Here is a 27726-nt window from a genome sequence, read left to right on the forward strand (position 1 = left end):
TTTTCCATTTCACATAGAAGCCTATGAACCACTTGGAGCTAGTTTTTGTGAATTATATATGATCTAATCTGTGTGCTTTTGTTTTACAGTTAAGCACTTATGCAAATATTGCAGCACATGGCTCCTTTAAAATGCTCCTTTCTCCACTGTATTGCCTTTATTCGTTTCCTCCTCAGAGTTCAGTCGGGTCGGGTTCTGGGCTTCCAGTCAGCACCATCCTGTCCTGAGTCCTGTAGCTTTGTGATTCTTAAAGTTGAGTCTTCCACCTTGACTCTTCTTCTGTGGCTGTCGTAAGGCTTTTGCTTCCCCATATACATTCGAGTTCACGATAAGTTTGTCAATTTTTAAAAGATGCTACTGGGATTTTGTTGGGACTGCATTGCATTTGTAGATCATCAAATTGCTGAGAACTGGGCTGACCATCTATCCATGAACATGGCTGGCTCACCATGAGTGTTTTAGATTGAAAGAAAAATAATATTTATCAAAAACCACTTATATTTTATGACCTCAAACTTTAGAACATCTGAAACAACGTATTTTTACTACTTCACAGTTTGCCCAGATAATTTCAGTGTTAACGTGGCTATGATTTATCAGTGGTCAGTGGCCAGGTAAGTCATTGCCCTCCAGCAGTGGTGGTGTCTTCATGTTTTGTGATACAAGAGCACAGAGAAGGAGACGGTATGTTTAGACAGTGCACTGGTTCTGTGAGGCCTTGCACATCCTCTGCTTCCTCACCTGCACCAAGGCTGTGGAGAATGAGGTGCTGTTCTACCCATCATCCATCAGAAGCCCCCAGCTGACTCTAGGACCAGACTGAAATCATTTTAAATTCTGAGCACAAGGCTTCTTCATCATTGTCTCCAATTTTAGATCACTCGACGCTGTATGCAAACATGGGTTGTAATCTTTGGTTAGGAGAAGGCAAAGCTAAATCCTTTCCATCATACAGAATTCTGCAGTTTGTCCTTATCTCTGCTACTTAGCATATGGTCCTATCATTTCTGCTATTGAGTAAGCCAGGTTATAATAGTTCTTCCTGTGAAACTTAACCAACTGTGGAGGAATTTTGCCTTCTAATCTGCTGCTAGTCCTAATGGTACCCGAGCTGCTCTCTCCTCTGTGGGTGAAATGTGCGGCTCTGCTATGATTTCCCAGGAGCCTAGAGGGAAACAACCCAATCCGCAGCATCCTGGCGACCTGGAAACAGCTCATCTATTGTCCTGATGTGTCTGCCACCTTCCTTTCTTCCCAGATGTTACACTTTCTTCTACACCTTTTCCCACATCTCTTTCTCATTCTCTCTGCTTCTCTCCAAAACTGATGGCATCTCTATTTGAAAGAATGGCTTACGGGTGAGGTAGGTCCTCTGCCCATATTCTGCCTCTCTCTCACTGTTCCAGTGCTAAACATCCATCTGCTAACCCTAAGACAGGATACAGAACTTAACAGAATTAAACAGGAAAAGAAATGTTTAGAGAGAAAAGCAAGACAATAATGTCATTTCAAACTGAGAAACCGAAAGGGACAGGGTAGATTCTTTTTTCCATACTTTGAGAGGTTTCATACCTCCGGGTGGATTTTAAAGGTTTTTCAGGAAATACACAGTGGACATTCATTACTCCATCTAGAGCCTTCTAAGGCCAAGGGGTAAAAACTAGGGGTTCCCAAGCCAAGCATGCCAACTAGTCAAGTTATATAGACATTTTCAGGGATAGAAAAACTTATATGTTTAATACTTGCATTTAGAAGGAAATCAAAAATATCCCTTCAGGAAGCTTTGGGTTGAGTTGCTTTCATCTCAGGGCTCTGAAATTTCATCTTCCATGAAGACATTTTAGGTGTTTCAAGGAGAGCTAAGCAGTTGAATCAAGCATTTTCTGAGTCATTAACTGCACCGCATTACCATGCCCTGCTCTCTGGAGAGACCATGAGCTCACCGTAGAGAAAGGAACCCATTTTAAAGGCATTCTGTATATTTTTGGAAATACTTTTAGCCAGCTGCTCTATTGGTTTAATTAAACTTTACTCCAGACACTTCATTTTCAAGCAAACTTATTCTCTCAAATATTATTGAATCTTTTATCAAGACTTGATAATTTACTTAGTAAAATTACATAACTCAAGCATTCTTTGGAATTAGGGTCATCTTGTCAATCCTGAGTGAAAAGGTTGTCTGTGTTCTTGCTTTTGTTTTTAATTCTTGGTAATGACAGGTAACTTACATATTGGCAACGGTTAAAAGTCCTAGAGAAGTTTCATTACTGGTCAGGGCCTCTGCTGTACCCCCTCCTGACCCTGATTTTTGACATTCACCCTTTCTGCCTCTTCCTTCTACCGCCCTACTGATCCCCTCTCCCATTTCATGTACGATTGTGTAGTCTGTGTCTGTGTCTCTGTGTCTGTGTCCTTATGCGTTTGACTGTGAGTATGTGTGGCTGTGTATATGAGTGCACGTGTGTGATTGTGAATGTGTAAGGTTGTGTTACTCTGTATGAATGTGTGTGTATATGTGTATCTCTCTGTGTGGCTGTGTATATGAGTGCACATGTGTGATTGTGAATGTGTAAGATTGTGTGTTGTGTTACTCTGTATGAATGTGTGTATATGTATATCTCTGTGTGTGACTGTATATATAAATATATATGAATGACTGTATGTAATGATATGAGCGGCGGCGGGGCTGCGTCCCCAACACCCCAGCCTCCTGCTCGGCTAGCTTATGCCCCGAAATAATTACACACAAACTGTATTCATTTAAACACTGCTTTGGCCCATTTCTATCTAGCCTCTTCTAGACTAATTCTCACATATTAATTTAGCCCATTTCTATTCATCTGTGTAGCACCCCTAGGTGCGCTTACCGGGAAGATTCTAGCCTATGTCCATCCTGGGTCGGAGCTTCATTGCTTGCATCTGCCTGGGAGCTGAGAGCATGGTGTCTCTCTGAGGCGTCTGCTCCCGAGAGAAGAGCTGTCGAGTCTGACCTCACTTCCTCTTCCTCCCAGCGTTCTGTTCTGTTTACTCCTCCCACCTATCTTCTAACAATTGAGGACCAAGCAGTTTCTTTTCATTTAACCAATGACCTTCCTCCATCATTTCCACTTTTTCGGTTTAAACAAAAAAAAAAAAGGCTTTAACTTTAACATAGCAAAATTACATATAACGAAACAGTTATTAAGTAAAAGTTACAATAATCTTTAACATAACTAAGAAAAACTATAACTATAACTAACTATTCTTAACTCCATCAAAGACTCCAGAAAGATACAATACTACCTAAGCAAACAAGAAAAAAGCAACTTTTAAAACTCTAGAAATGACAGAGACATCTCGCTGCCTGGACAGTCACCCAAAGTTCCTCTGTACTGTTGGGGCATCCATCTTCAGCCTTCAGGCCCATGGTATCCAGCAGACATTTCCATAAAGCAGGAAAATTCAAAGTCAGTTCAGTCACTATCTGTTGTGTCCTGCAGAATGTCTCACAGAATCTTTCATGAATCAGGAACCCCAAAAGATCATCTCACCTTAGGCAAGTTCAGCAGTCCTCTCTCTGCGGGTTCTCTTTGTCCAGTTTATGGAACAGTCCAGGCAAGAGCAGTTTCTGCCCAAATGGCTATCAAACTCCATAAGGTGCCTCTTCGATGCCCATCTTCCTCTTGAAGTACATTGGTGCTGCCAGGAGCAGAGTGTCTCATTGTCATGAAAAGTCCTAAGTTATTGAAACATTAAATGTCCTATTCTGTAATCTTTGAAAGACATGAAGAATGTCTATCTAAAATATATCTCTATATATCTAGAAAATCTAACTAACATGACTACAAGCTTTACTGTTATCGATGATTATCCATTAACAACCTGTATTTCTTAATTATACAGTACATATTTAAATGAACTACACAATCACAATACCTTAATCAAAATCAGAAACACTTATACATATAACAAAATTGACCTTAAATCTCTATCAATAAAGCAAAATCTATACTAATGCAAATTATTCATATCTATATCATATCCCCCTTTAAATGTAAAAGAACGTTTATAAACCATATTTGGGAACATGGGCACAGTTTTTTCTCTCCAAACTGCTTCCTGCTGAATGGGGGCGTCGTTAATTAGGTCTTTCATGGTATAACCTGTGTGCTAGTTTCATCTCAGTTGGCAGTTGAGCAAAAGCAATTTTCTGAAGGTGTTCACACCAACCCTTCAGGAGGGCGTGGTCCATCATACCATATCGGGATAGATGCAATCCACAGGGTCTGGTCCACTGTGAAAACAAAAGAAGAATCTCTTTTCCAAAGTATCATATCCTTAGATCCAAATTCTGAAATGATACCCTCATGATATCCGTTCTGGTTCCACTTGGCAGCCCATATAATGAAATGTCTCTCTGTACTTAGCTCCTTCACAGTCAAAAATTTTAAAGAAAACACAATGTACATAATCCAGACTCTCTGTGAATTTTCCATTTTTACGTGGCTTATTTTTTTATTTCTTTTAATCTCTTAACTATCTGTACTTTGTCTCTTTAAAGACTTTACCATTTTTTTATAAAAAAAACATTAACTTTATTCTCTATATTCTTTTTCTTCTCTCTCCCAAGCCTACGTACATTCATCCAACAGTGTGACTCATTTAGTGGTCTGAATCTGTCCTATTGTAAATCTGCAATTTTTTACTATCCAGGAGCACTTTTGATTTGCGCTTTTAAATCACTAGGCACTTAAGAATGTAATCTGTGACATTCCTAGGTTAACTTTTTGCTTTTTGAGCATATATCTTTGACCTGGAATAGCTCTGTAGACCAGGCTGTCCTTGAACTCTCAGAGATCTGCCTGTCTCTGCCTCCCAGGCATTGGGATTAAAGGTGTTTGCTACTACACCTTGAACTCACAGAGATCTGTTTGTCTCTGCCTTTTAGGCACTGGGATTAAAGGCGTGTGCTACCACACCTTGAAGTCACAGAGGTCTATCTCCCTCTGCCTCCCAAGGGTTGGGACCAAAGGTGTGTACTACCACACACAACAACTCTCTTCCTTTTTTTGTTTTTTGCTTTAAGAACTTCAACTTTCAGCTTGCATATATTTTTAACACACTTTAAACCATTCAGAAATTTTCTCTGTCTTTGAATCTCTCTTTACTGTATATCTCTCTTTTTCTGACCACATGAGTCTTTAATTTACCAAGCAATCTCAGTAGGACTAAAGCCGTGGCTTTGCCAGCTAGATCCAGTCCATTCCTTAGCTTTCCAGCCTCATGGCGGATATACAGGCTGCAGCCATGTTTATAGCCACACCTCTATGGCGTTTCAAGGTCCCTGCCAGTCAGCGAGCTACAACAGACAACACTCAAATCCTCTCTCGGTAGCCAGCCCTCCTGCCTCAAACAGTCAGAGTTTGCCCTGTCAGGATGGCCCAGAAAGCCAGCATTTTTAAACACGCAGCTTTTTTCCTGCTACAGCTGAAAACCAAAAAGCATGCATTCAGCTTTTCATCAACACCATTTAAGTGTTTCGTGGCAGGACCTCTTATTGAGCTGCAGGCTTTGCAGCTAAAGCTGAGTCAGGAAGCCTCTCTTAGATAAGGCGCTTGCTTGCCTCTGGCAAGCAGAGTAGACCCGAGAGAGTGCTGCTACCAAGAAACCATGCACAAAGCTGTCATTTTGTTCTAGAATTACTTCCCAAGCTGTCTCAGGCTTTATGTGGAAGCAGTTCTCCACGTGGGCGCCATTTGTAGTAATTTGAGCAGTGGCGGGGCTGCGTCCCCAACACCCCAGCCGCCTGCTCGGCTAGCTTATGCCCCGAAATAATTACACACAAACTGTATTCATTTAAACACTGCTTTGGCCCATTTCTATCTAGCTTCTTCTAGGCTAATTCTCACATATTAATTTAGCCCATTTCTAATCATCTGTGTAGCGCCCCTAGGTGCGCTTACCGGGAAGATTCTAGCCTATGTCCATCCTGGGTCGGAGCTTCATTGCTTGCATCTGCCTGGGAGCTGGGAGCATGGTGTCTCTCTGAGGCGTCTGCTCCCGAGAGGAGTCTGACCTCACTTCCTCTTCCTCCCAGCGTTCTGTTCTGTTTACTCCTCCCACCTATCTTCTAACCAATGAGGACCAAGCAGTTTCTTTTTATTTAACCAATGACCTTCCTCCATCAACTGTACGTATCTAATTTTATCTCCTTCCCAAACCATGCGCAAGAAGTTTGAGTGACATGGAGACCTGCTCCATTCAGTATTTCAGTGTGTACTTCCTAAAGGCAAGGGCGTTTCCCCCCGTGGCCAGGATATAGTGATGCAATGATCAAGACAGGACTTGACATTGGCATCATGTTTACCAAACCCATTTTGTATTTGAATTGTGTCAATTTCCCCTACAATATCCTTACTAAGCCCATTCCTGGACTTGTACTAGGATTATACATTGCACTTATCTGTCATATGTTGGGACAAGGTCTTCACCTCATCTGAACCATTAAGGGTGTCAGATCACTTCTGGCCATGAAGCTGTGCTAAGGAACCACGTGCAAGGAAGATTCATAGATTAGATGATAGGGAAGCTAGCGTTTGTCACTGAAATCAGCTGTGTTAGAGACTCAAATGCTGAGAACCATTGTTCTCTGTATGGGTTATGTTTAACAAAGTAAACACTGGATGTTAGGTCTGTTGTTATCTAGAGCCTTCTTCTGGGATCCCTGGCTACCTGACCCCACGTGACATCCCTCGAAGGCCCATCCAGTCCTGGGGAATCCTACAACTCATACTCCTAACCAGTGCTCCTGCTTCACCGTCACTCACACTCTTGGGGAGCTGACGTTCTAGAGTAGCCATGTTCTCTGTGAGCACCGGTGGGGGAGCTTCCCTCATGAACTCATCCAGCACTCAGGAAACAAGTAGGATTTTGTTTCTTTACTTATTTTCCCTTCTATGCATTTTGCACACAGCGGGTCACAGAAAGTCGAGAGAGCCAGATGACGATTGAGGAGCGGAAACACCTCATCACTGTGCGAGAGGAAGCATGGAAGACGAAGGGCAGAGGAGCTGCCAATGACTCCACCCAGTTCACCGTGGCAGGAAGGATGGTGAAGAAAGGTCAGCGCCTGTGTGTATGCATGTGTCAGTGCATGCACATGTGTGCGCACACACGTCAGGGCACACATGAATGTAGAAACTCAGTGGAAAGAGGAAACTCATCTAACACTGCATGGGCGTTAAGTAGATGGGTTTTGATGGCTGCACGGAGTATTTCTGCTGCAGGCTTCTTAGTTGCTGCCCTCTTCAACATAGGAACCCTGATTCAGTCTGTCACTATTTTAGAATATACCTGTTTAGAGACTGAGTACAATTGTAGGTTTCAGAAGCAATCAGCTCTGCCAAAAAAAAAAGAAAGAAAGAAAGAAAGAAAGAAAGAAAGAAAGAAAGAAAGAAAGAAAGAAAGAGAAAAAAAGATACAAGTAATTTTAACCAATTATTTCCCACAATTCATTTTAAATTGTTTCCATCTTCTTGTGGCCTAATGAGCCACCCCACAGCTATTAACTAAGCTTTTTGTAGTAAAGGCATTTTAGTATGAAGGAACCCCTCTTTTCCCTTGCGGGTCACTTCCTATGTCCCTTTGCAGGCATGTGACAGATGTCTAGAGGATGCTCTGAATTCCAGGGAGAAGGATGCCCTGCATCCTTAGTTCACCAGGAACACTAGAACTGCGTGAGGCTGGACCCAAACGCGCAGGAAACTGAGTGCTGAGTCGCTTGCCACATCCCTAAGTCATCTGCAGAGTTTTGAGGGTGTTTGGGGCTTTAATTCCTGTTCTTTGGGACATGGTTAAATGTCAGGATCCCTTCAGTCTTCAAGTTCTGCCGTGTACTTCCTGAGTTGAGCATTTCCTCTCCTTAAACCTTCCGTTCTGTGTAGAGTCAAAGTCATTCACTGTGTGAATATTTGCGGGGAAGAGGGCAAATCTCAGAGGGAAATTTCCTTGAATCTTCGCAGAAGCCTTTGAAACAAAGGTGTTAACCTTGGGATCATCCAAGGACAGCAGAAGGCCATTTACTTTCACAGGTGAAGCAGGACTTGGCTTTTCTTATGGGAACTTGGAACTGTTTAGTCCGGTGTAATCTTGAGCCCGGCCCCTGCCCCCTACACACACACACATACACACACACACACACACACACACACACCTCTTACCTTCCCCCCACTAACAAGAAGCGGCTCAAATCAATAAAAAACAATTGGAATTGAAAGTAAACCCAAGGCTTCATCTGTTGGCTCCAACTTATATCCTTATTGCAGTTTGCTTATTTCAACAGGGTGCCCACTCTGTGTTAAAATTTCCCTTCTTACCTGTCACCAGCCTTTGACTGAGTAAATACTTCCCACCCTGTGTCTCAGGGAACTTAGGGTTATTTTCAGCATACCTCAGCTGTTGAGTGTGACTCTCCCACAATCCCAAATCTTTCTTCTGAGGTCAGACCTCTGGGCTATTCTCCATCTGTTGATGTACAAAAGAGCTCCACAATAGCCCGAAATGGAGTATAACAAAGGTTTATTCGTCTGGGAATAAACTCACAGAAAGAGTAGCAATCTGCTAGTCCTCTGTATGAGCTGGGAACTAGAACCAAATTTGTGCATGCTTTTTGTCTGCATTTAAAGTACAAGAGACCATGCTCAAAGTGGGATGTTATCTTAAAAGCTATTGGCCGAAAAGCACCTCCCCCTTTTGTCTAAATAAGAGAGTTCTAAGCCTAATACAAAACTATATGCAGTAAAAACAAATATCAAATATTGTCCAGGGAAAAAAAGAGGAAAACCATACATAAAAATTAGAATTATAACCAGCATGAACAATATCAAAGAAGAAATATATGCTAAATGTTTTAATAGTTATCTTAAAGAGTCTAAGTCTAATGCTTACAAGACCACATTGTCACTGCCCCACCCCGCCAGACTGGACAAGAATCCTGGTGTCCAGGGCCACTTGCTGCCTAGGACAAGACAGCCTACTCCTAACTTCTTCTGTGGGAGATGCTACCACTTTGTGTTTTCCACTATGATTCTGCCACTCAAATAGGCCTTCCAAACTTCATTGTTCCAGGATATCCTGGGAGCCATTTACATGCTGTGGGTATGTTTCCCCATGCCTTTTCTGTTCATTTTGGAACACCAGCTTGACAGCTGCGTAGTTCATAGGAATAGGAAAATCAAAGGTATGGCTGCATTTGGCCTGCACAGCCCTGCACAGTGTGGTGGCTAACCTGTGCATACAGGTTAACTTGTGTATCTGCTCGTACTGTAGGGGCATGTTCAGATTACTGGCTTCTGTGAACTTCCACAATTAATCTTTAAGATGCTAAACTGTCCACTTGTGTGTTCTGTAGGTCTGGCATCACCCACAGCCATAACTCCAGTCTCATCCCCTCTCTGCAGCAAATCCAGGGGCACCACCCCAGTTTCCAAACCCCTGGAAGGTAAGTCATCCTGTCCACAGTGATGTGAGCATTGGCCCAGGGAGGCCCCGGGGGCACTTGCTCACTGATGGTTTCTGTTGTTTAGATATTGAAGCCAGACCAGACATGCAGCTGGAATCGGACCTGAAGCTGGACAGGCTGGAGACTTTTCTAAGGAAGCTGAACAACAAAGGTACATTCCAGAAGGCAGAGGGGAGCTCCTGCTACCGCACACTCTGCTATCTACTTCCCATGAATGACCAAGAAAGTCTTAAAATCCCTGACAGCATCTACTCTCTCAGAATTTCTAAATTCCAAGTTTCAACTTCTTAACTTTGGGGGTGTTTGTTTCTGTTTGTGTTTGGCATTTGTTTTTGTTTTTACTGATGTTTTGTTTTTTGAAACAAGGTCTCATGTAGACTAGGCTAGCCTTGAACTTACTACATAGCCAAGGATAACCTTGAACTTCTGATCTTCCGCTAAGAGCTAGCGTGACAGGCATGCATCACTATAGCTGGCTCTCCAAATCTTACTTCTGATTGCTCTCCCTCCTCAGCCAAATTATCTTCTTTCTAGTATACTTTTAGCAATTTATACATACACACACAAAGTTTCTGTTGTTGTCCTTCAGAAAATGAAACTGTAGTCAATACTAATTAAAGTTCAAACTCTGATCCACTTGATAATATCCTGAATTTGGGATACCCAAGTTTTCAAACCCTTGGGATGTCATCCAGTCCAAGTATACCTCCATGATATTGCCTTTACGCCACAAAGCAGTTACTGTACAAATACAAAATCAACGTACTCTTGGCTTTGAGTTATAGCCATCATTTCTGTTAAAGCAAAAGGTATTTTTTTATAATCCCAAATACTTTCTAAAAGGCAATTCTGGTAAAAAAGGTAATGCAATAAACGTTTTAATATAATAGTTGTTGACACAGAAGGCAGTTTGCAGAAATAGCTGCTTCTGTTGTTATAAACCAGTACCTGGTACTAGTACTCTGCATTGTTGACAGTGACCCCTAAACGCTGTAAGTTACACAAATACTGAAAACCAGATGATAAGGGTGTAATACAGTAGCTAATTAGACTGGGTAAGATGTATTAACAATGAAATCTGTCATACCATTTTCTTAGTGAGGTTTCTATGGCTGTCATAAATACCATGACTGAAGAAAAAAAAAACACTTGGCGCGGAAAGGGTTTTCTTTTATCTTACGGTTTGTAGTCTATCATCCAAGGAAGTCAGAACAAGAACTCACCAGGGCTGGAACCTGACTGCAAGGGTCATGGAGGGGTGCTGCTTACTGTCATGCTTCTCATGGCTTCCTCAGAACACCCAGGACCACCTGCCTGGGGGTAGCACCACCCATTATGGACTGGAACCTCCCACATAATCACGAATCAAGACAATGTCCCACAGGCCAATCTTGTAGGGGCATTTTCTGTTGATATTCTCTTCTTCTAAATGACTTTAGCCTCTATAAAGCTAAAATAAACTAGCCAACATGATGCAGGCAGGGCCGTGACCTCCCCAGTGTCCCACCTGCTCTTATTGGAGCACAGCTCTGTCCCCTCATGCTCACACTGATGCTGTAACCGTAGGATAGAGGGATGGCATCCCAAGCAACACAGTGACATCGTGTGTGTGGTCAGTCAAATGCTCCTCAGCCCTTAGCAGAAATGTTTGCAGAACCCTTAGATGGAACAAGGCTGAGGTTAGCTCCCCTCCAGGAGAGGTCAGGTTCAGAAATGCTCATGTGTTTGTGTAGGCACAGTCAGCCTGCTTCCTGCCCTAGCATCACTGGGCAGGTGGGAGGTCCTTATGTGAGAAGCAGAGCAAGCTGGGAGCTGGGGGGCGGGAGCAGGCAGAGAGAGAACTTTCCCCTGCTCTGGGAATTTGAGGGAAAAGACCATTACAACAGTGCAAAAAAGGGTCACAGCAATTGTTTCTCTAACGCTCATGGGGGCTTTGCTCCGTTTTGATAGTTGCCGGGATGCAGGAGACGGTTCTCACGGTCACTGGGAAATCTGTCAAGGAGGTGATGAAGTTGGATGATGATGAGACCTTTGCCAAATTCTACCGCAGCGTGGATCACAGTATACCTCGAAGTCCTGTGGATCTGGACGAGGACTTTGATATCATTTTTGACCCGTATGCCCCCAAGTGAGTTTGAGATTGACTCCTCGACTGTCAGCAGACACTTCCACCATGCGTATGTGTTCTAGAGTCAGGTGCTCATCTCCTTGGTGCAGAGAGAGCGCACGTGGTCGCCCTGCTGGACTTGCACACCTGCTGTGTGTGCCCTGGGTATTTGTGCAGTCTTGAAAGGTGTGGCTGGCTTCACATCGCTCACACGTTGTGGTGTTTTTAGCATTGCCACCTAGCAGATGCCCACAACGTCCCACTGTACACCCCTAACTTACAACTGGATATTTGGATGAAAACAGCTTAGCAGATTAGGAGCTAGGGTTCCTTTGCTGCCAGTGATGTATAAAATTAGTATGTTCATGGGTTTTCTCGGAGGCACCCAAATGCTATAGAAAGTGTTTACGTGTTAGGATTCCATCTGTGGCATATGCCAGAAAAATACATGTGTTGAATTGCAATCAGAAAAAAAAAACCATCAAACAAAACACACTGGGGAAGAATTTAGTTCAAACTCGGGTGTGCCCTGAGTGTCCAGAGCAGCACGGTCTCTCAAGGCTGTCTTTCCAAACACTGGCTCCTCTCTTGGTCAAGCTGCAACTGTAGGGAAAGAGGTGTCCACCTCTAGCACCAAATGACCAGGCTACTCAGTCAATACAGGAGTCTGGTTCACTTCCCAGTAGACTCTCAAAGTTCAGGTTTGGCCTTCACTGTTTCAGTTTGAGTCCCAAGTCTATCCCTAAAGTCATTCATGGAGTCAAGGGGACAGATGATGTCTACCAACCTTGGGGGTGAGATGGGCACCAGAGGAAGGCCATATGATATTATCAGAAGTAGGGGCACTTGTTCTAAGCAAGTTGCACACAGCCACCCACCGCATGGCTCTGCTCTTCCCTCTACGATTACCAGAGCGACTGTGTCTCCCACGGGTGTGTTTACTCAGAGTAGAGGTTTCCCTAAACTGTTCCTCATGTGATGTACTGCTTTGGGTATGTCAGCCAGTTCAGTTCATGTTCTCCCCATCCAACTGTCATTGCTGACGTGGTATATATAGTTGTGATAAGTAATAACTTACACAAGTCTGTACTTATGCTCACTGCACTGTAGTTGTATACAAAGAATGCTTCCTGCAGAGACCTAAACATTTGACAGTTGCATGTCAGCACAGGAGTCTGTTGAAAGATCGTATCATTGACACACTACCTCCCCAGGCTGGTCAACTCAGTCTTGGGACAGTCTCAGGGATCAGAAATGATTCTGAAGGCCTATTTTATTCCAATATATTCTTCACAAGTATGGTTAATTTTCTCAGGGAGCTCGTAGGTTGGGTTAATACTAGCTGTGGAGGAAACAGAAAAGCTGTATGTGGAAAAAAAAAACAATTTAATATGGGGCAAAGGGGATTCAATGGAGGTGCAGTAGCCATCTGGGGAGTCTCTGAGGACTTGCTGGTGACAGCAGCAGTAGCCATGCGTGTACAGAGGATCTTGGGCTCCCTAACCAGCAGTGGAATGAGCTGTCCTATAACACTGGAAACCCTCCAGACAGAGACCATAGGCACAAGTGGGCAAGGCTAGAACTAGAGTAGGCTCAAATCTCCCTTTACCTCCAGGATGAGACTACCTCACGGCAGGAGCAGTGGGATGAAATCAGGAAGTACACGTAGCAGAGTGTATTGTCCTGGGTCTCAGACAACACTCTGAGCCACATCTGCTTTGCCCACAGGTTGACATCTTCCGTGGCCGAGCATAAGCGCTCGGTTAGGCCCAAGCGCCGAGTCCAGGCTTCCAAGAACCCTCTCAAATTGCTGGCAGCAAGAGATGATCTCCTCCAGGAATACACAGAGCAAAGGCTCAATGTTGCCTTCATGGAGTCCAAGCGGATGAAAGTGGAGAAGAGTGAGTGGGAGGAGCCTGCTTCTTCGGGTCCCTCAGCACTGCCTACCTGTTATGTCCTCTTTATCTGCCTTGCCGGGCCTGGGAGCATCCATTAGCAAAAGTGAATTCACACATACACGTGTATGCTTGCCCAGAGTTTAAAGGTTTCTCACTAAAGTGCTGTTTAAATGATGCTGTTTTGCTGATAGGAGTCGTCTGTTTCTGGATTTGGAATTCTGCTCTGGAAAACCGAAGCACAGCAATTCTCTCTCCATTTACTCTTATTTATTCCTCCTCCTCCTCCTCCTCCTTCTCCTCCTCTTCTTCTTCTTCTTCTTCCTCTTCCTCCTTCTCTTCTTCTTCCCCCTCCTCCTCCTCCCCTTCATCTCATCCTTCTATTTTAAATTTTTCTATTCAGTTTACATACCAACCACAGTTCCCCCTCCTTCCCCTCCTCCCACTGCCCCTACCTTCCACCAAACCACCCCCATCCATTCCTCAGAAAGGATAAGGCCTCCCATGGAGAGTCAACACAGCCTGGCACATTAAGTTGATGCAGGACCAAGCCCCTCCCCACTGCATCAAGACCAAGCAAGGCATCCCACCATAGAGGATGTGTTTCAAAAAGGCAGCTCATGCACCAAGGATAGATCCTGGCCCTACTACCATGGGCCCCTCAAACAGACCAAGCTACACAACTGTCACCCACATGCAGAAGGCCTAGTTAGGTCCTAGGGACCCCCAGTTGTCAGTCTAGCTCCCATGACGTCAGGTCAGCTGCCTCTGTCTCCACTTAATCTTATTCAAGAGTGTCTTAGGAGATCTCGTGTGGATGTCTAATTCCCTTCTTTCCTCACCCCAGCATTTTAAACCAGTACTTTCAGAAAGCATCTGCTGCTGTTGACAGGTGTCACAGCACTTGTCACCTGCAGGAGGCCAACTTAGTGACATGGACCAGAACCTACCCAGCTAAGCACCAGATGCTAGACTCATTCCATCCAATTCTACCAACAGTGCTCAGAATTCCTAACCCCTTAGAGATGCTGGGACTGATTCTCCCTGGTAGGCATCTTTCACCAAGTCTTAACAGGTACAAAGGTGACAGCCTGTAGGGATGATGTCATCATTTTGTAATTAACGTGATCAGTTACACGGTACCTTGAGGCCCTCTGCCCTCAGACCTGGCTGTAGTCACAAGATGCTGAGTTTTCAGTGTGGATCAATAGCAGCAAAAGCCCAAACCTGAGGCCCATAGAAGAGGAGGTTGTGGAGAGATACATTAAAATTGTGCCAATAACCCTTTATGTCTTCTCAGCTCATTGTTTTAAAAATGTTACTGCTGAGTCAAAAGTCAGCCAGTGATTTCAACTAGGACCTAACACTGAGTACAGAACACTGATGCTGTTTGGTCCATCGGGCGGCGCTGGCCTTTCAGAAAGCTTTTCTTAATCAACTGGTAGGGATGCAAAGACAACTAGTTCATCTAAATTCTCTGCCTCTCTCCTCCTCTACCCTTCTTCTTCCTTCCTTTCTCCCTCCCTCCCTTTCTTCCATCCTTCCTTCCTTTCTCCCTCCATCCCTCCCCCTTCCATCCGTTCTTCCGTTCTTTCTCCCTCCCTCCCCCTCTCTCTTCCTTCCTTTCTCCCTCCATCCCTCCCTCCTTTCCTTTCTTCCATTTTTCCTTCTTCCCACCTTACTTTCTTATTTGGAAGCTATGGTCTGACATGTAGTTCAGACTAGACTGGTACTTGGTAGTCTCCTTAGTGCTGAAGTTGCAAGTGCACCACCACTAAACACTCTTTCAATAAAAAACAACAACTTTGACAAATTGCTTTATGAATGCTACAGGAAAAGGAAAATAGAAAATTATAGCAAAAAATATTTAAATATCAAGATGGTAGATGCTATTACTGCCATGAAAATCACTGTTTGACAGTAGTGGAACCCACATTCTGGGCCAGTTTAAAACAAAGGTGTGTAGCTCCGGGTCATGTATAGTCAGAGACCAACCTCACTCTCCATTCCAGAGTCTGTTCCAAGTCACCCCCCCCAGCCCGTCTAACTTAGCTCTAAGCAGCCCCAGGACCTCTGCGTTTAACTCTATACACAGTAATTAAGCTTGAAACTGCACAGCTCCTCAGCCTGAGTCCTGTGAGTTAGGAGTCACCTATGTCGTGAGCCTTGGCTCCGCTGAGCCTCCTCCCGCACCTTCCTTCACAGTGTCGGCCAATTCCAACTTCTCAGAAGTGACGCTGGCAGGCCTTGCCAGCAGGGAGAACTTCAGTAGCATCAGCCTGCGGAGCGTCAACCTGATGGAGCAGAACTCCAACAACAGCGCCGTGCCCTACAAGAAGCTCATGCTGTTGCAGATTAAAGGTATTCTTCCTAGTGGTCTAAAGGAGCTGTGGCAGCCTGTGCCTTCTGACTGGTCACAGTGGGACTCCTGGCTGCATCCCTCACTGTGGCATCACAGACTCCACACAGCCGCTGGAGCTCTGGAGTCTGAATGTGGACACAGGAGCTGCTGGGGGGAGACCCAGAGCTGGACCCAGTTCTTTACCCTTCAGAGTCTCAGCTTCTGCTTCTGCCCCAGTAGCCCTTACTCCAGCACTGCCATGCACTGGACCAGATGTGTCTGAAGTGTGCAGCATGGGTCTGCACACCCTCCCCTGCTCTCCCTACTAGGATAAGTCATGATCCATGCCAACCAGAGTAAGGAAGCACATCCCTGGGGAAGGAATCGAGGGAATTCGGGAATGACTGAGCCTCACCCGTCCCCAGGTTCCATTCTCCTGTCCTGTTTGTCTACAACACATGAGACTTGGAAGAGCAGTAGGAGGGAGGGCAGCTTCACTCCTAGAGGTGACCTCTGTAGCTGGATCATCATAAGAAGGTGGATGGAATTGTGTCTGCCTCTGCCAAAGATTCTGGAGTGTTTACTGCAAACCCATTTCCTTCTCAATATATTTAAAAGATGAGTGAAGGGTAGGGAGATGTTTCATTGGGTAAGACTGATTCTTACATAAGCACAAGAACCCATGCTCGAATCCCTGACACCCACATTAAATCCGGCGCGGGTGTATGTGCCTGAAACCTGAGCATTGTGGGGCAGAGACAGGCAGATTCCCGAAGCTCACTGGCCAGCCAGTCTAGGTAAAATGGCAAGGTCGGGTTCTGTCTCAAGGGAAGAAAATGATTCAAGCCCTCCTCTGCTCCCCACATATCCATGCATGGGTACACATACCTGTGCACACACGTGTGCACACAACACACAGAGACCACAGGTGAGGGGCTCTGATGTGCAATTATACCTGGTGTGTAACAATAGAGTGCTCCAACTTGGTCAATCATTTAGAATGGGGGTGAAAGTGACACAAGGCCGTGCCTCCCTCCTAAGTGATCCCTGAGTGCTCTGGGAGTTACAGCGTGGAAGGAGGTCCTGTGAGGAGCCATGGCTTTCCCTGCCGCACAGCCAGATTACAGTGCAGGAAATAGGCTGTGTGGAGAAAAGGCAGCAAGAATGTGAAAGAGAGAGCAGGGTGTCATCACTACCGCTCTCCCGAGATGGGAGGAGCTCACTACATCCACAGACATGCTAAAATCCAAGGCTCTGAGACCACTTCTAAGAAGCACAGATACTCTGGGCAAGCACTCACTGGCAACATCAACTGATGGTGCTGTCATGTGGCTCTTAATTTTCATGTTCTGCTGGTCCGAGAATTCAGATGACTAGAGTCTTTAGAATGGGAGGTCTGTAGAAGAGATGTGTCTGTCATCCATGTCTGCATGATGGAAAAAGGATGCTGGGGTTTGTCCACAGGTAGAAGACATGTTCAGACAAGGCTGGTGGAGCCTCGAGCCTCGTCACTCAACAGTGGGGACTGCTTCCTTCTGCTCTCTCCCCAGTACTGCTTCCTGTGGGTAGGAGAGTTCTCAAATGTCATCGAGAAGGCAAAGGTAGGTGTCCAAATGATAAGACGCTTCTAATGCTGTGTCCTTTACACAGTGAGGTGTTCTACTAGCTGATCTGTGGCAAGCCTCTCAGATACCTTGTGTTTCATTCAGACAGGAAGGGACAGGTAGTGTTTTCTTTGCTAGAATCTCTGAAGAAGCTTCTAGGAGGTGCTAAAGTAAAGGTTTGTGACCTGCCTAAGTTTGAAAGCCCTGAGACTGAGCTGACTTCTGGGTGGCCTACACATCTGTATAGTGGCAATGTGGCTTTCCTGAGTGCCCCATGGGGGGAGCCCCAGGCCTGGGACAGCGTCCAAAGCCCAGAGTTATCAGTTGAATATAACACACTGAGCATTGCTGCTCCGAAGACTGGACCCACCTTCTCATACAACTCCACTTCTCAGCTCAGACAGCTAACACCCACCACCCTATGGCCGACTCTTTTGCCATGCATTCATTCTCTGGTGGCTGGGTGGATCCCTTTGTGCAGATCACACTAGTTTTGCTTCCTAACTCATTGTGTCCCTCTCTTTTTCAGGCATCTGAACTTGCAACATTAATTCAGACAAAGAGGGAGCTTGGTTGTAGAGCTACATACATCCAGACCATTGAGGAAGGCATTAACACACACACTCACGCAGCCAAAGACTTCTGGAAGCTCCTGGGTGGCCAGACCAGTTACCAGTGTAAGAGCTTGCTATATTTCAGAGGGAGGAGGCTTGAGCATGCTTTCTCCTGGCCCCTTCCCTTAACGGGTCCTTTAAGTCAACCACTTTCTAATGTCCTGTCTTATGCCGAAGCTGCTGGAGACCCAAAGGAAGATGAACTGTACGAGACAGCCATCATAGAGACGAACTGTGTCTACCGCCTGACAGACGACAAACTCGTCCCTGATGATGACTACTGGGGGAAGATTCCCAAGTGCTCCCTTCTGCAGTCCAAAGAGGTACCAGCTCAGGGACACAGCGCTGCTGGGGCTGAGCCAGGGCAGGTTCTAGCCACTTCCATGCTGACTATCCAAACACGGCATTTGCTAAGGGACACTTACGTGCTGTTTCAAACCATTACTGCTATCTACAACACTAACAAAGTTCGGAGTATTTTTTTAAGAAATGTCAGGAATCGTTGAAGGTTTTTGTATTTTATATAAAACATAAATACTATCCCCATGTTTTGAGGTATATAAAGATGAAAGTAAAATTTAGTTAGTCCTAAAGTTTCAGGAATAATTAGTGTGAGTACATGTAATTGCATATAATTTACATACAGTTAATATAATTTACAGATTTGTCAAGTATTTTTCTCGTGCCCCGCAATAAGTATTTGTTAACTACACTGATTTACAGCATCATTAAGTATTCTAATGGCTGAGAGGAAAGGGGAAGACACACAACCCCCTTAAACTCCACTAGGTAGAAAGATATTACAAAGAATTGAGGGCAGGGAATAGTCTTAGGAAGAAAATGAAATGGAGCCTAGTTGAGAGTCAGAGCAGTGTCTAGGGTGCTGGAAATGAAGGCAAGGAAAAGGGAATAGCAAGGAGCATTCCAGTCGTTCATGCCACAGACACTTAGCGATAAGCCCCTATTATCATAGCTACTCACTCATAAGTGGCTTCTGGACATAAAGCAAAGAAAACCAGCCTACAATTCACAATCGCAGAGAACCTAGACAACAAAGAGGACCCCAAGAGAGATATACATGGTTCTAATGTACATGGGAATTAGCAAAAGACAAGATCTCCTGAGTAAATTGGGAGCATGGGGACCATGAGAGAGGGTAAAAGGGGAGGGGAGAAGAAGGGAGGGGAGCAGAGAAAAAAAATATAGCTCAATAAAAGCAATTTAAAATAAAGTATAATGGTATGACCCCTCCTCAGGGGGTTTAGAACTTCACATAGGAGAAATGGCATTGAATCCTCAGGCTCCTCAGCACCTGCCATATGTGTGATAAGCTGTGTGTGTGAATGAATGAATGAATGAATGAATGAATGAATGAATGAATGAGGAAGGGAGGGAGAGGAGGAGGGATGAAAGGAGAAGCAAGGCAGACAGGGAGGAACAAAGACAGGGGAATACCTCCATAATTCTTGATTTAAAGCTTTGGGAGGTACAAATGTTAAGCAGTGTGAAGTCATCAACAGGGCCCGAGTCCGGCAACCATCCGGGAAGTTCACATATCCTTTTGTGCTGTCTCCAGGTCCTGGTGTTTGACTTTGGAAGTGAAGTTTACGTGTGGCATGGGAAGGAAGTCACGTTAGCACAACGGAAGGTAGCATTCCAGCTGGCCAAGCACTTGTGGAACGGAACCTTTGACTATGAGAACTGTGACATCAACCCGCTGGACCCTGGCGAGTGCAACCCGCTCATTCCCAGGTGCCGCTGCTGCACAGGCCTGCTCTTCTCTCAGGCCTGCATCATCTCCAGACACCTTAGCTGTCACCTGACTGGTAGAATATGGGGGTTGTGGCTTTAGGAAGGACCCCCACCCCAGTGTCTCAGGTGCTGTTGTGATAATTAAGAACTTTCCATGTTTCCTCTTCCTACCCTGAGCCCTGGACATCTTGTCCTGCTGTCTTATATCTTCTGGGGTGGACGGAAGGAGGATACTGGATTTAAAGAATGGTTGTGATTTTAGCATTCACTACCATGTACTGACTTTTAAAAACTACTTGGGGAAATCAGAGCAAGCAGAAACTCTAAAAAAATGATTGTGAATTTAAAGAAAAGCATTCCTGCATCAATGATTTTTCACTCCCAGATCCTCCAAAGTCCTCTAAAACTGTGTGTCGTGTAATAAGAAACACGCACAGCATGCAACCACACAGGGCATCGCACTTCGAGGTCCCTGCACAGTTCTCTCTTTACAGTCCAGTAACTGGTTTGCGAATATTTGATTTCAATATTTAAAAGCCAGACCTACAATCCCAACACTCAGGAAACTGAAGCACAAGGACCACTCAGGAGATTAAGGTTATCCTGGGCTATGTGACTCCCAGGCCAGGCTGAGGTACAGAGTGAGAAAGACCCTGTCTGGAAAAAAAGCAAGAAAAAATAAATCTTTAAGCAAATTCTCATTAGCACTGTAGGAACTGGGATTCTGAAAGCTGAAAGAAAACCTAGAGTGCATATTTGATACGATAGGATAATACTGGAGCATAGATGCTACATCATGGCCAGTTAGTACTCAAGTGTGGCTTCGTGGGACAAGGAGCCCCTGCCCAGTGGCTTCTGCTGTTTGTGCCACAGAATCTTTGGAGGAGCTTTGAAAACTTGTGTCTGCCAGGCCCAGGCTAGGGGACTGCGGCTGGAACAGGGTGACTTATATTCTAACATGTCTTAAAGCAGTGGTGCCCAACCTTCGTGATGCTGCGACCCTTTTAGTACAGTTCCACATATTGTGGTGACCCCAACCTTAAAATCATTTTTTTACTATCTCATAACTGTAATTTTGCAACCGTTATGAATTGTAATGTACATATCTGCTTTCCGATGGCCTTAGGTGATCCCTGTGAAACGGTTGCTTGACCGCCAAAAGGTCTCCACCCACAGGTTGAGAACAACTGTCTTAAATCCCCAGGGGACACTAAGGTGCAGCCAAGATTGTGCACTCAGTCCCTTATAACACTCAAGTGGCTGACATCTGCTGCATTGAAATGACTGAGCCCTGACCAGCATGTTAATCACAGGAGGGAGTAGACAAGAAGCCAAGGCCCTGCTCCCGGGGTCATGCCTTTCACCACAAGCTCCTGTGTCTCCTATTCCATCTCATGGCATGTAAGAGACAGATTTTCAAAGCAGAGGCTGAGCCTGTTCTACAGTAATCTCAGCGAGTCTGCAGAGGAAGTGTACGGAATATACTTAGTTATTCTCTGAAAGTTAGGGGTGCGATCCTGGGATACAGCCACTTGCAATGTTGTGGTTGTCCCAACAGCTGGCACGGCTGGATCTGAGCTCTTTTCTTACCTGCTCGCACCCTGTAGGAAAGGGCAAGGACGACCTGACTGGGCCATATTTGGGAGAGTTACGGAGCACAACGAGACTATTCTTTTCAAAGAGAAATTCCTCGACTGGACAGAACTGAAGAGACCCACAGAGAAGAATTCTGGGGAAGTTGTCCAGCAGAAGGTACAGTGATCAAGCCCTTTGCGGAGACCAGCAGAAATGACTGTGATGGCCAAAAGCCTTCTGGGGTACACTAGAGACGCCACAGAGTGATTTCTGACTCCAGTCTCAGCTTCACTTTGTAGCAATGGGTATGCAGGACCCCCATTCTTTCCTCTGAACATAGCCTTCTCCTATGTGCGGTCAAACACCCTGAGATGCCATGAAAGCTGTATTTCTGCCCCGTCCCATCAACAGCTAAAGTGGGGCTGGGGATGTAGTCCTATGCTAGCACAATTGCCTGGCTGGCAACCAAGCCCTGGGTTCCACCCCCAGCACCACAAAAAGAGAAAAAATAAAAGCAACCAAAACTGATGGGGTGTAGCAAAAGATGTCTGCAGCAAGGGGACAACTGAGCATGTCTGTTCTCTTGCAGGATGATCCTAGGGCTGACACCAAGCCCTATGATGTGACACGGATGGTGGCAATGCCCCAGATGGCAGCCAGCACCATCCTGGACGGGGTGAATGTTGGCCGTGGCTATGGCCTGGTGGAAGGAGATGACAGGAGACAGATTGAGATTGCCACCGTCTCTGTAGATGTGTGGCATATCCTGGAATTCGACTACAGCCGGCTCCCCAGGCAGAGCATCGGGCAGTTCCATGAGGGGGATGCCTATGTGGTCAAGTGGAAGTACATGGCGAGCACAGCAGGTTAGTCAGCATTCGCCATCTCTGTCCGGAAAGGCTGGGAGGGCAACCCCCCCAGCAGGGTGCCCTGCATCACGCTGGGTGCTTTGGCTGCTCCAGAGCCCTGAGGCAATCTAACCGTGTGGGGGGGGGGGGGATAAGAACCCGGAAGGAAAGACAGTGGGATTCCTTGCAGCCTGGCGGGCCAGAACACAGATGCTCACATCCAGAAACAAACATGTGCTAACTTATGCCTGCTCCTCACTCTTGTGCTGCCCTTAAAAAGGCTTCTGGAAAGGTCATGATTGGCTTCCACATGGTCTTGACATGTGGCCTGCGTGCTGTTTGAAAAAGTCAATGAGTGTGGCACATGCAGGTGCTTTAAACTGAAGCTAAATGGTGCGTCAGCTTGGCAGTAAATGCACAGCAAAGACTTGCTTTTGTTGCTTGTTGTTTAAGTAGAGGTGCAGGGGTGCAGCTTAGTGCTGGAACATTTTCCTTAGCATATGCAAGGTTCTGGATTTTAGCCCCAACAAAAATAAGCTGTTGGAGATATCAGTGGTGGCACACGCCTTTAACCCTAGCACTCAGGAGGTAGAGGCAGGCCGATCTCTTGTGAGTTCTAGCCCAGCCTGGTCTACAAGAGCTAGTTTGGACAGGCTCCAAAGCTGCAGAGAAACCCCATCTTGAAAAAACAAACAAACAAAAAAAAAACAAAAAAAAAGCTCTTTGATGTAAACTAAGACTGCGCCTTCATTTCCCTGCCACCCAAACCCAAATAATCACATAGAAACTTATTAATTACAAAACTTCTTGGCAAATGGCTTAGGCATATTCCTACCTAGTTCTTACATCTTCAATTAACCCATTTCTATTATTTTTATATTTTACCATGAAGCCCATGGTTTCCTGGTGAGATTCTAGCATCTTTCTCCCTCAGCAGCTACATGGCATCTGCCTGACTCCGCCTTCTTTCTCCCTGCATTCAGTTTAGTTTTCCCACCTATCTCTATTCTGCGCTGCCATAGGCCAAAGCAGCTTCTTTATTAACCAATGGTAATAAAACATATTCACAGCTTACAGAAAGGAATCCCACATCTCTTGGGGCTGCAGAGGTAGCTCAGTTGGTAAAATCTCCACCACACAAGGATGAGAATCTGAGTTTGGATGCCCAGCATCCACATTAAAGCTGGGCATGGTGGCTGTAATTGTATCCTCCCTCTAGGGAGGCAGAAACAGATAGACCCCCCCCCCCCCAAGCACAGTGTGTGAACTCTGGGCTCATTGAGAGACCTGTCTCTAGAAGTACCGTAGATAATGACAGAAAGATACCAGTCTCTACCTCTGACCTCTTAGCATATGTTATTCGTTCATTCTCTCCCCCCCCCCTCTTTTTCTCTCTTTCCTCTGAAACTAAGAACACTAACTCTGTTCTATGCATCTGGAATAATAAATATTAATTGGATTCATTTTTAAATTATTTATTTATGAGGTTTGATATTTTTTTTTGGCTTGGCTTGGTTTGTTGTTTTGTTTTATTTTGTTTCTGTTTTTGGTTGGTTGATTTTGGTTTTGAGAAACGGGGTTTCTCTGTGTAGGCTCAGCTGTCCTGGAACTCACTCTGTAGACCGGGCCGGTCTCAAACTCACAGAGCTCTGCCTGCCTCTGCCTCCCAAGTGCTGGGATTAGAGGCATGTGCCACCACCACTTGGCTGGTTTGGATTTTAAGACAGGATCTCACTATGTAGCCCAGGCTGACTCAGTCTCTCTTTTTGCCTCAGCCTCCTGTGTACTGAGGTTATTACACACCGCATGCTTCACTAGAGTCTTTTGGGCTCCTGTTGGTGAAATACTGCAGCAAAGTGTTCAACTGGATACCTCATACTAGAGACCACTGGGTGTGCGTTAGTGTGTGTGTAGGATTGTGAGCTTGGAGCTTAATCCTTCTTCTTTGCCAAGAAACAATCATTGTCCACATTTCTATTAGAAGCCTTACATCACAGCTCTGTGACTTCAAGATTCACTTCCCAAGAGATTCCTAGCTTCCTCCAGCTCCCGGGAACCTAGATCCAGCTGAGCACTGTACCATGTGACTAAGAACTTCTGGGTTCTTCCCTGATGTCTGGGAGGTAGTCTGCTACCAATGGCAGCTCTTCGTGACCACCTGCACTGTGCAGGCTGCTGTCTGAAGGGCTATTTACCAGCCCCTCCAGGAAGTGTATGGCAGGAAGGAGAGTAAACCAGGTGCAGGGAGAGCAGTAGGATGTCATGTCATGTGGGGGCTGATTCCCACGACCTGGGGCCTGCCGCCAGTGAGGAAGCCAACCTGGGCAGCCAACACATATTTGCTGGGTAAGGCGGCTGTGAGGGTTCATGGGTTGTGTGGTGGGCAGTGCTAGGTTCCACTCTGTGGCACTCCCCACAGACACCTGCCAGGCAAGATGCTGGGGTCTTCCCCTACCCCTCACAGTGGCTATTATTATCTGGATTTCTCAGTGAAGAACAGGGCCACCTACAGTCCCATGGCCAGAGAAAGCAAAGCCACAGGCTAAAGTCTGTCCTGGCCTCTTTAGAGCCAACTATGACACAACCCTACTGTGCTGTTCACCCCACAGAACAGGGTTGAATCTGACCCTGATGTGGGATGTGGGATTCTGCAGGACTGAGTCAGGGTTGGACCCAGTGCACTCTAGACTTCTGGGTCCTCTTAAACAAGCAGAACCAGAAATGGGGTCTCCAGGACTTGATAGCTTGGCCTGTCCTTCCAGGCTACCAGGCAGTGTGTGTGTGTGTGTGTGTGTGTGTGTGTGTGTGTGTGTGTGTACCTGTGAGGAGGCCAGAGGCAGCCTCACCTGCTGTCCTCAGCACCCTCCACCCCTCACTGCCCCAGAGCTTACCAAGTGGGTGGGGCTGGCAGGCCAGCGAGCTCCGAGGATCCTCCTGAACAGAGCTTTGCTTTTCCTTAGCGTGGGTTCTAAGGATGGAGCTCAGGCCCCTCAGCTGAGCTGTCTACACAGCCCAGAAACAGACTTAATCTCGACAGTTCTCTGGCGGTGTGCTGTGTCAGGGGTCTGGGTAATGACTACAGTCTGATGGCTTATGAGAGACCTTCATATTACTAAGTTAAAAACAAATGTATTAGCAATGAAGTTCATCTGTGTAGGACTAAGTTTGGATATTCTGAAGAAACTGATAGGACATTAGTCAAAATGTCCTTTAGGAAATAGAGTGTATTGTAGGCATATACACTGAGGTCTGCTTCAGAATGGTAGGGTGAAGTTTCCTGACATGTGAATTATATTTATACAGTGGATTTAAAACCCAGGGGTGTATAAACTGTCGTGATAGGTTTTAAACATAGCTTTCTCCAGTAACCCAGAGAACAGAATGGCCTTCTATCACACTGGACAAAGGTTTTGATGCTGTCTAAATTAGCTATGGGTGTCTATAAATGATCACGGATGGTTCAGTTACACTTTTCCCACTCAAGACTATGCAAACACGATCAGTTCAGAGCCACAGTAGATGGTACTGAAGTCCAGACTTAGGCAAATAGTTTGGGGAATTAATAGAATCACTTTAAATACTTGGGAGTATTTTGCTAAGCAAAGGGCCCAAAATCAGATAAAGATGAGCTGACCTCTTCATGACTTAAGGGGGCTTTCTTCTCACCTTCAGATCTCAAAATAATAATTTTATCAACAAGATTAGAGTGGAGCTGTGGTAATGGCAGACCTAGTGGGAGCTCCTTACACCACCTTTGTGGGCTTTGTTGTTTTGAGACAGGGTCTCCACCCCACAGCCATTCTTCCCCAGTCTCTGGCAGCCCAGACTACGGGCATGTACTAACATGCCTCATTGAAATCCCCTGGTTATCAATATTTTTTTTTATTTCGACTATTAAGTGTGTACATTTTACATATTTGGGGCAGCTTGTGTATGTGTTCTTGTGAGTGTGTCTGTGTGGTGAGCACACATACATTTGTCTGTGGGAGAGAGTGTATTCATTCCTTAATCACTCTTGATCACTCCCACCCTGGTTTCTGAGACAAGGTCCCTAACTGACCCTGGAGCTCCTAGACCAGCTGCACTGGCTGGCCAAGGAGCTTTCGAGGATCTACCAGTACACACACGTACACACACACACACACACCAGCCCCGACATTACGGATGTGCCCTCCATTCCCAGCTTGAGTGTTAATTTTTAAATACTGTGTTGCCTGCAGCTGCATTCTTCCATTACTGACCCTTTGTAAGTCAGTTTTCTGTTACTATAACAAGGCTTCTGAAGCAATCACTTTGTAAAGAGAAAAGGTTCATTTTGGCTCTCAGCTTTGGAAATTCCAGTTTATGACCATGAGCTGTGCTGCTCTGAGCTGTGGTGACAGGATACATCAGGGCAGAAATGCCTCCCCACACACGCCAGCCCTGTCCCCACACACGCCAGCCCTGTCCTCACACACGCCAGACCTGTCCCCACACACGCCAGACCTGTCCACACACACCAGCCCTGTCCCCACACACGCCAGCCCTGTCCTCACACACGCCAGCCCTGTCCTCACACACGCCAGACCTGTCCCCACACACGCCAGACCTGTCCCCACACACGCCAGCCCTGTCCACACACACCAGCCCTGTCCCCACACACGCCAGCGCTGTTCCCCCACACGCCAGCCCTGTCTCCACACACGCCAGCCCTGTCCCCACACACGCCAGACCTGTTCCTCACTTACGCCAGACCTGTCCCCACACACGCCAGACCTGTCCCCACACACGCCAGCCCTGTCCACACACACCAGCCCTGTCCCCCCACACGCCAGCCCTGTTCCTCACTTACGCCAAACCTGTCCCCACATACACCAGACCTGTCCCCCCACACGCCAGCCCTGTCCACACACACCAGCCCTGTCCCCACACACGCCAGCGCTGTTCCCCCACACGCCAGCCCTGTCCCCACACACGCCAGCCCTGTCCCCACACACGCCAGCGCTGTTCCTCCACACGCCAGCCCTGTCCCCACACACGCCAGCCCTGTCCCCACACACGCCAGCGCTGTTCCCCCACACGCCAGCCCTGTCCACACACACGCCAGCCCTGTCCCCACACACGCCAGCGCTGTTCCTCCACACGCCAGCCCTGTCCCCACACACGCCAGCCCTGTCCCCACACACGCCAGCCCTGCTGGGACACGAGAGGTGGAAGGTCAGGCTCCACCATTCTGTTTTAGCCCGCTGCGCTGTTCCCTTTGCTGGCATCACTCCTTCAGCCGATCCTCTGCCAAGAGTGGCAGAATGTAGGAAAGTGTGTCTGTGTATCTGGTCCTGCTCTCTGTCTCCATGCCTCCAGGCCACACTGGGGGTCAGAGGAAGTCTGCCTCTGTCTGGGTTCCCAGAAGACCCTTCGGTCAGCTGAGAAAAAGATGGTAGCCGTTTTGGCTCTGCCACCTTTTTGTTTTTCTTAATATCTGGCCCTCAGAAAAAGACGGCCAGACATTTCT

At 46.2% G+C, this 27726-nt stretch overlaps 1 protein-coding gene across 18 annotated transcripts in view; it reads left to right on the forward strand.

The window, feature by feature from the left end:
* Window positions 1–27726, forward strand: part of Svil (supervillin) — a 208215-nt gene that overhangs the window by 166195 nt on the left and 14294 nt on the right. For all 18 annotated transcript variants that reach the window (XM_075970710.1, XM_075970714.1, XM_075970711.1 and 15 more), the window contains 12 exons: window positions 6953–7100; window positions 9389–9478; window positions 9564–9650; window positions 11450–11627; window positions 13335–13507; window positions 15707–15862; window positions 17307–17443; window positions 17976–18123; window positions 18238–18383; window positions 19637–19812; window positions 21420–21564; window positions 21977–22253. In XM_075970710.1, the coding sequence (XP_075826825.1) occupies window positions 6953–7100; window positions 9389–9478; window positions 9564–9650; window positions 11450–11627; window positions 13335–13507; window positions 15707–15862; window positions 17307–17443; window positions 17976–18123; window positions 18238–18383; window positions 19637–19812; window positions 21420–21564; window positions 21977–22253 (1861 nt within the window). The remainder of the gene's footprint in view (window positions 1–6952; window positions 7101–9388; window positions 9479–9563; window positions 9651–11449; window positions 11628–13334; window positions 13508–15706; window positions 15863–17306; window positions 17444–17975; window positions 18124–18237; window positions 18384–19636; window positions 19813–21419; window positions 21565–21976; window positions 22254–27726) is intronic.

Source organism: Microtus pennsylvanicus, chromosome 4, assembly GCF_037038515.1.
Source record: "Microtus pennsylvanicus isolate mMicPen1 chromosome 4, mMicPen1.hap1, whole genome shotgun sequence".
Taxonomy (NCBI): domain Eukaryota; kingdom Metazoa; phylum Chordata; class Mammalia; order Rodentia; family Cricetidae; genus Microtus; species Microtus pennsylvanicus.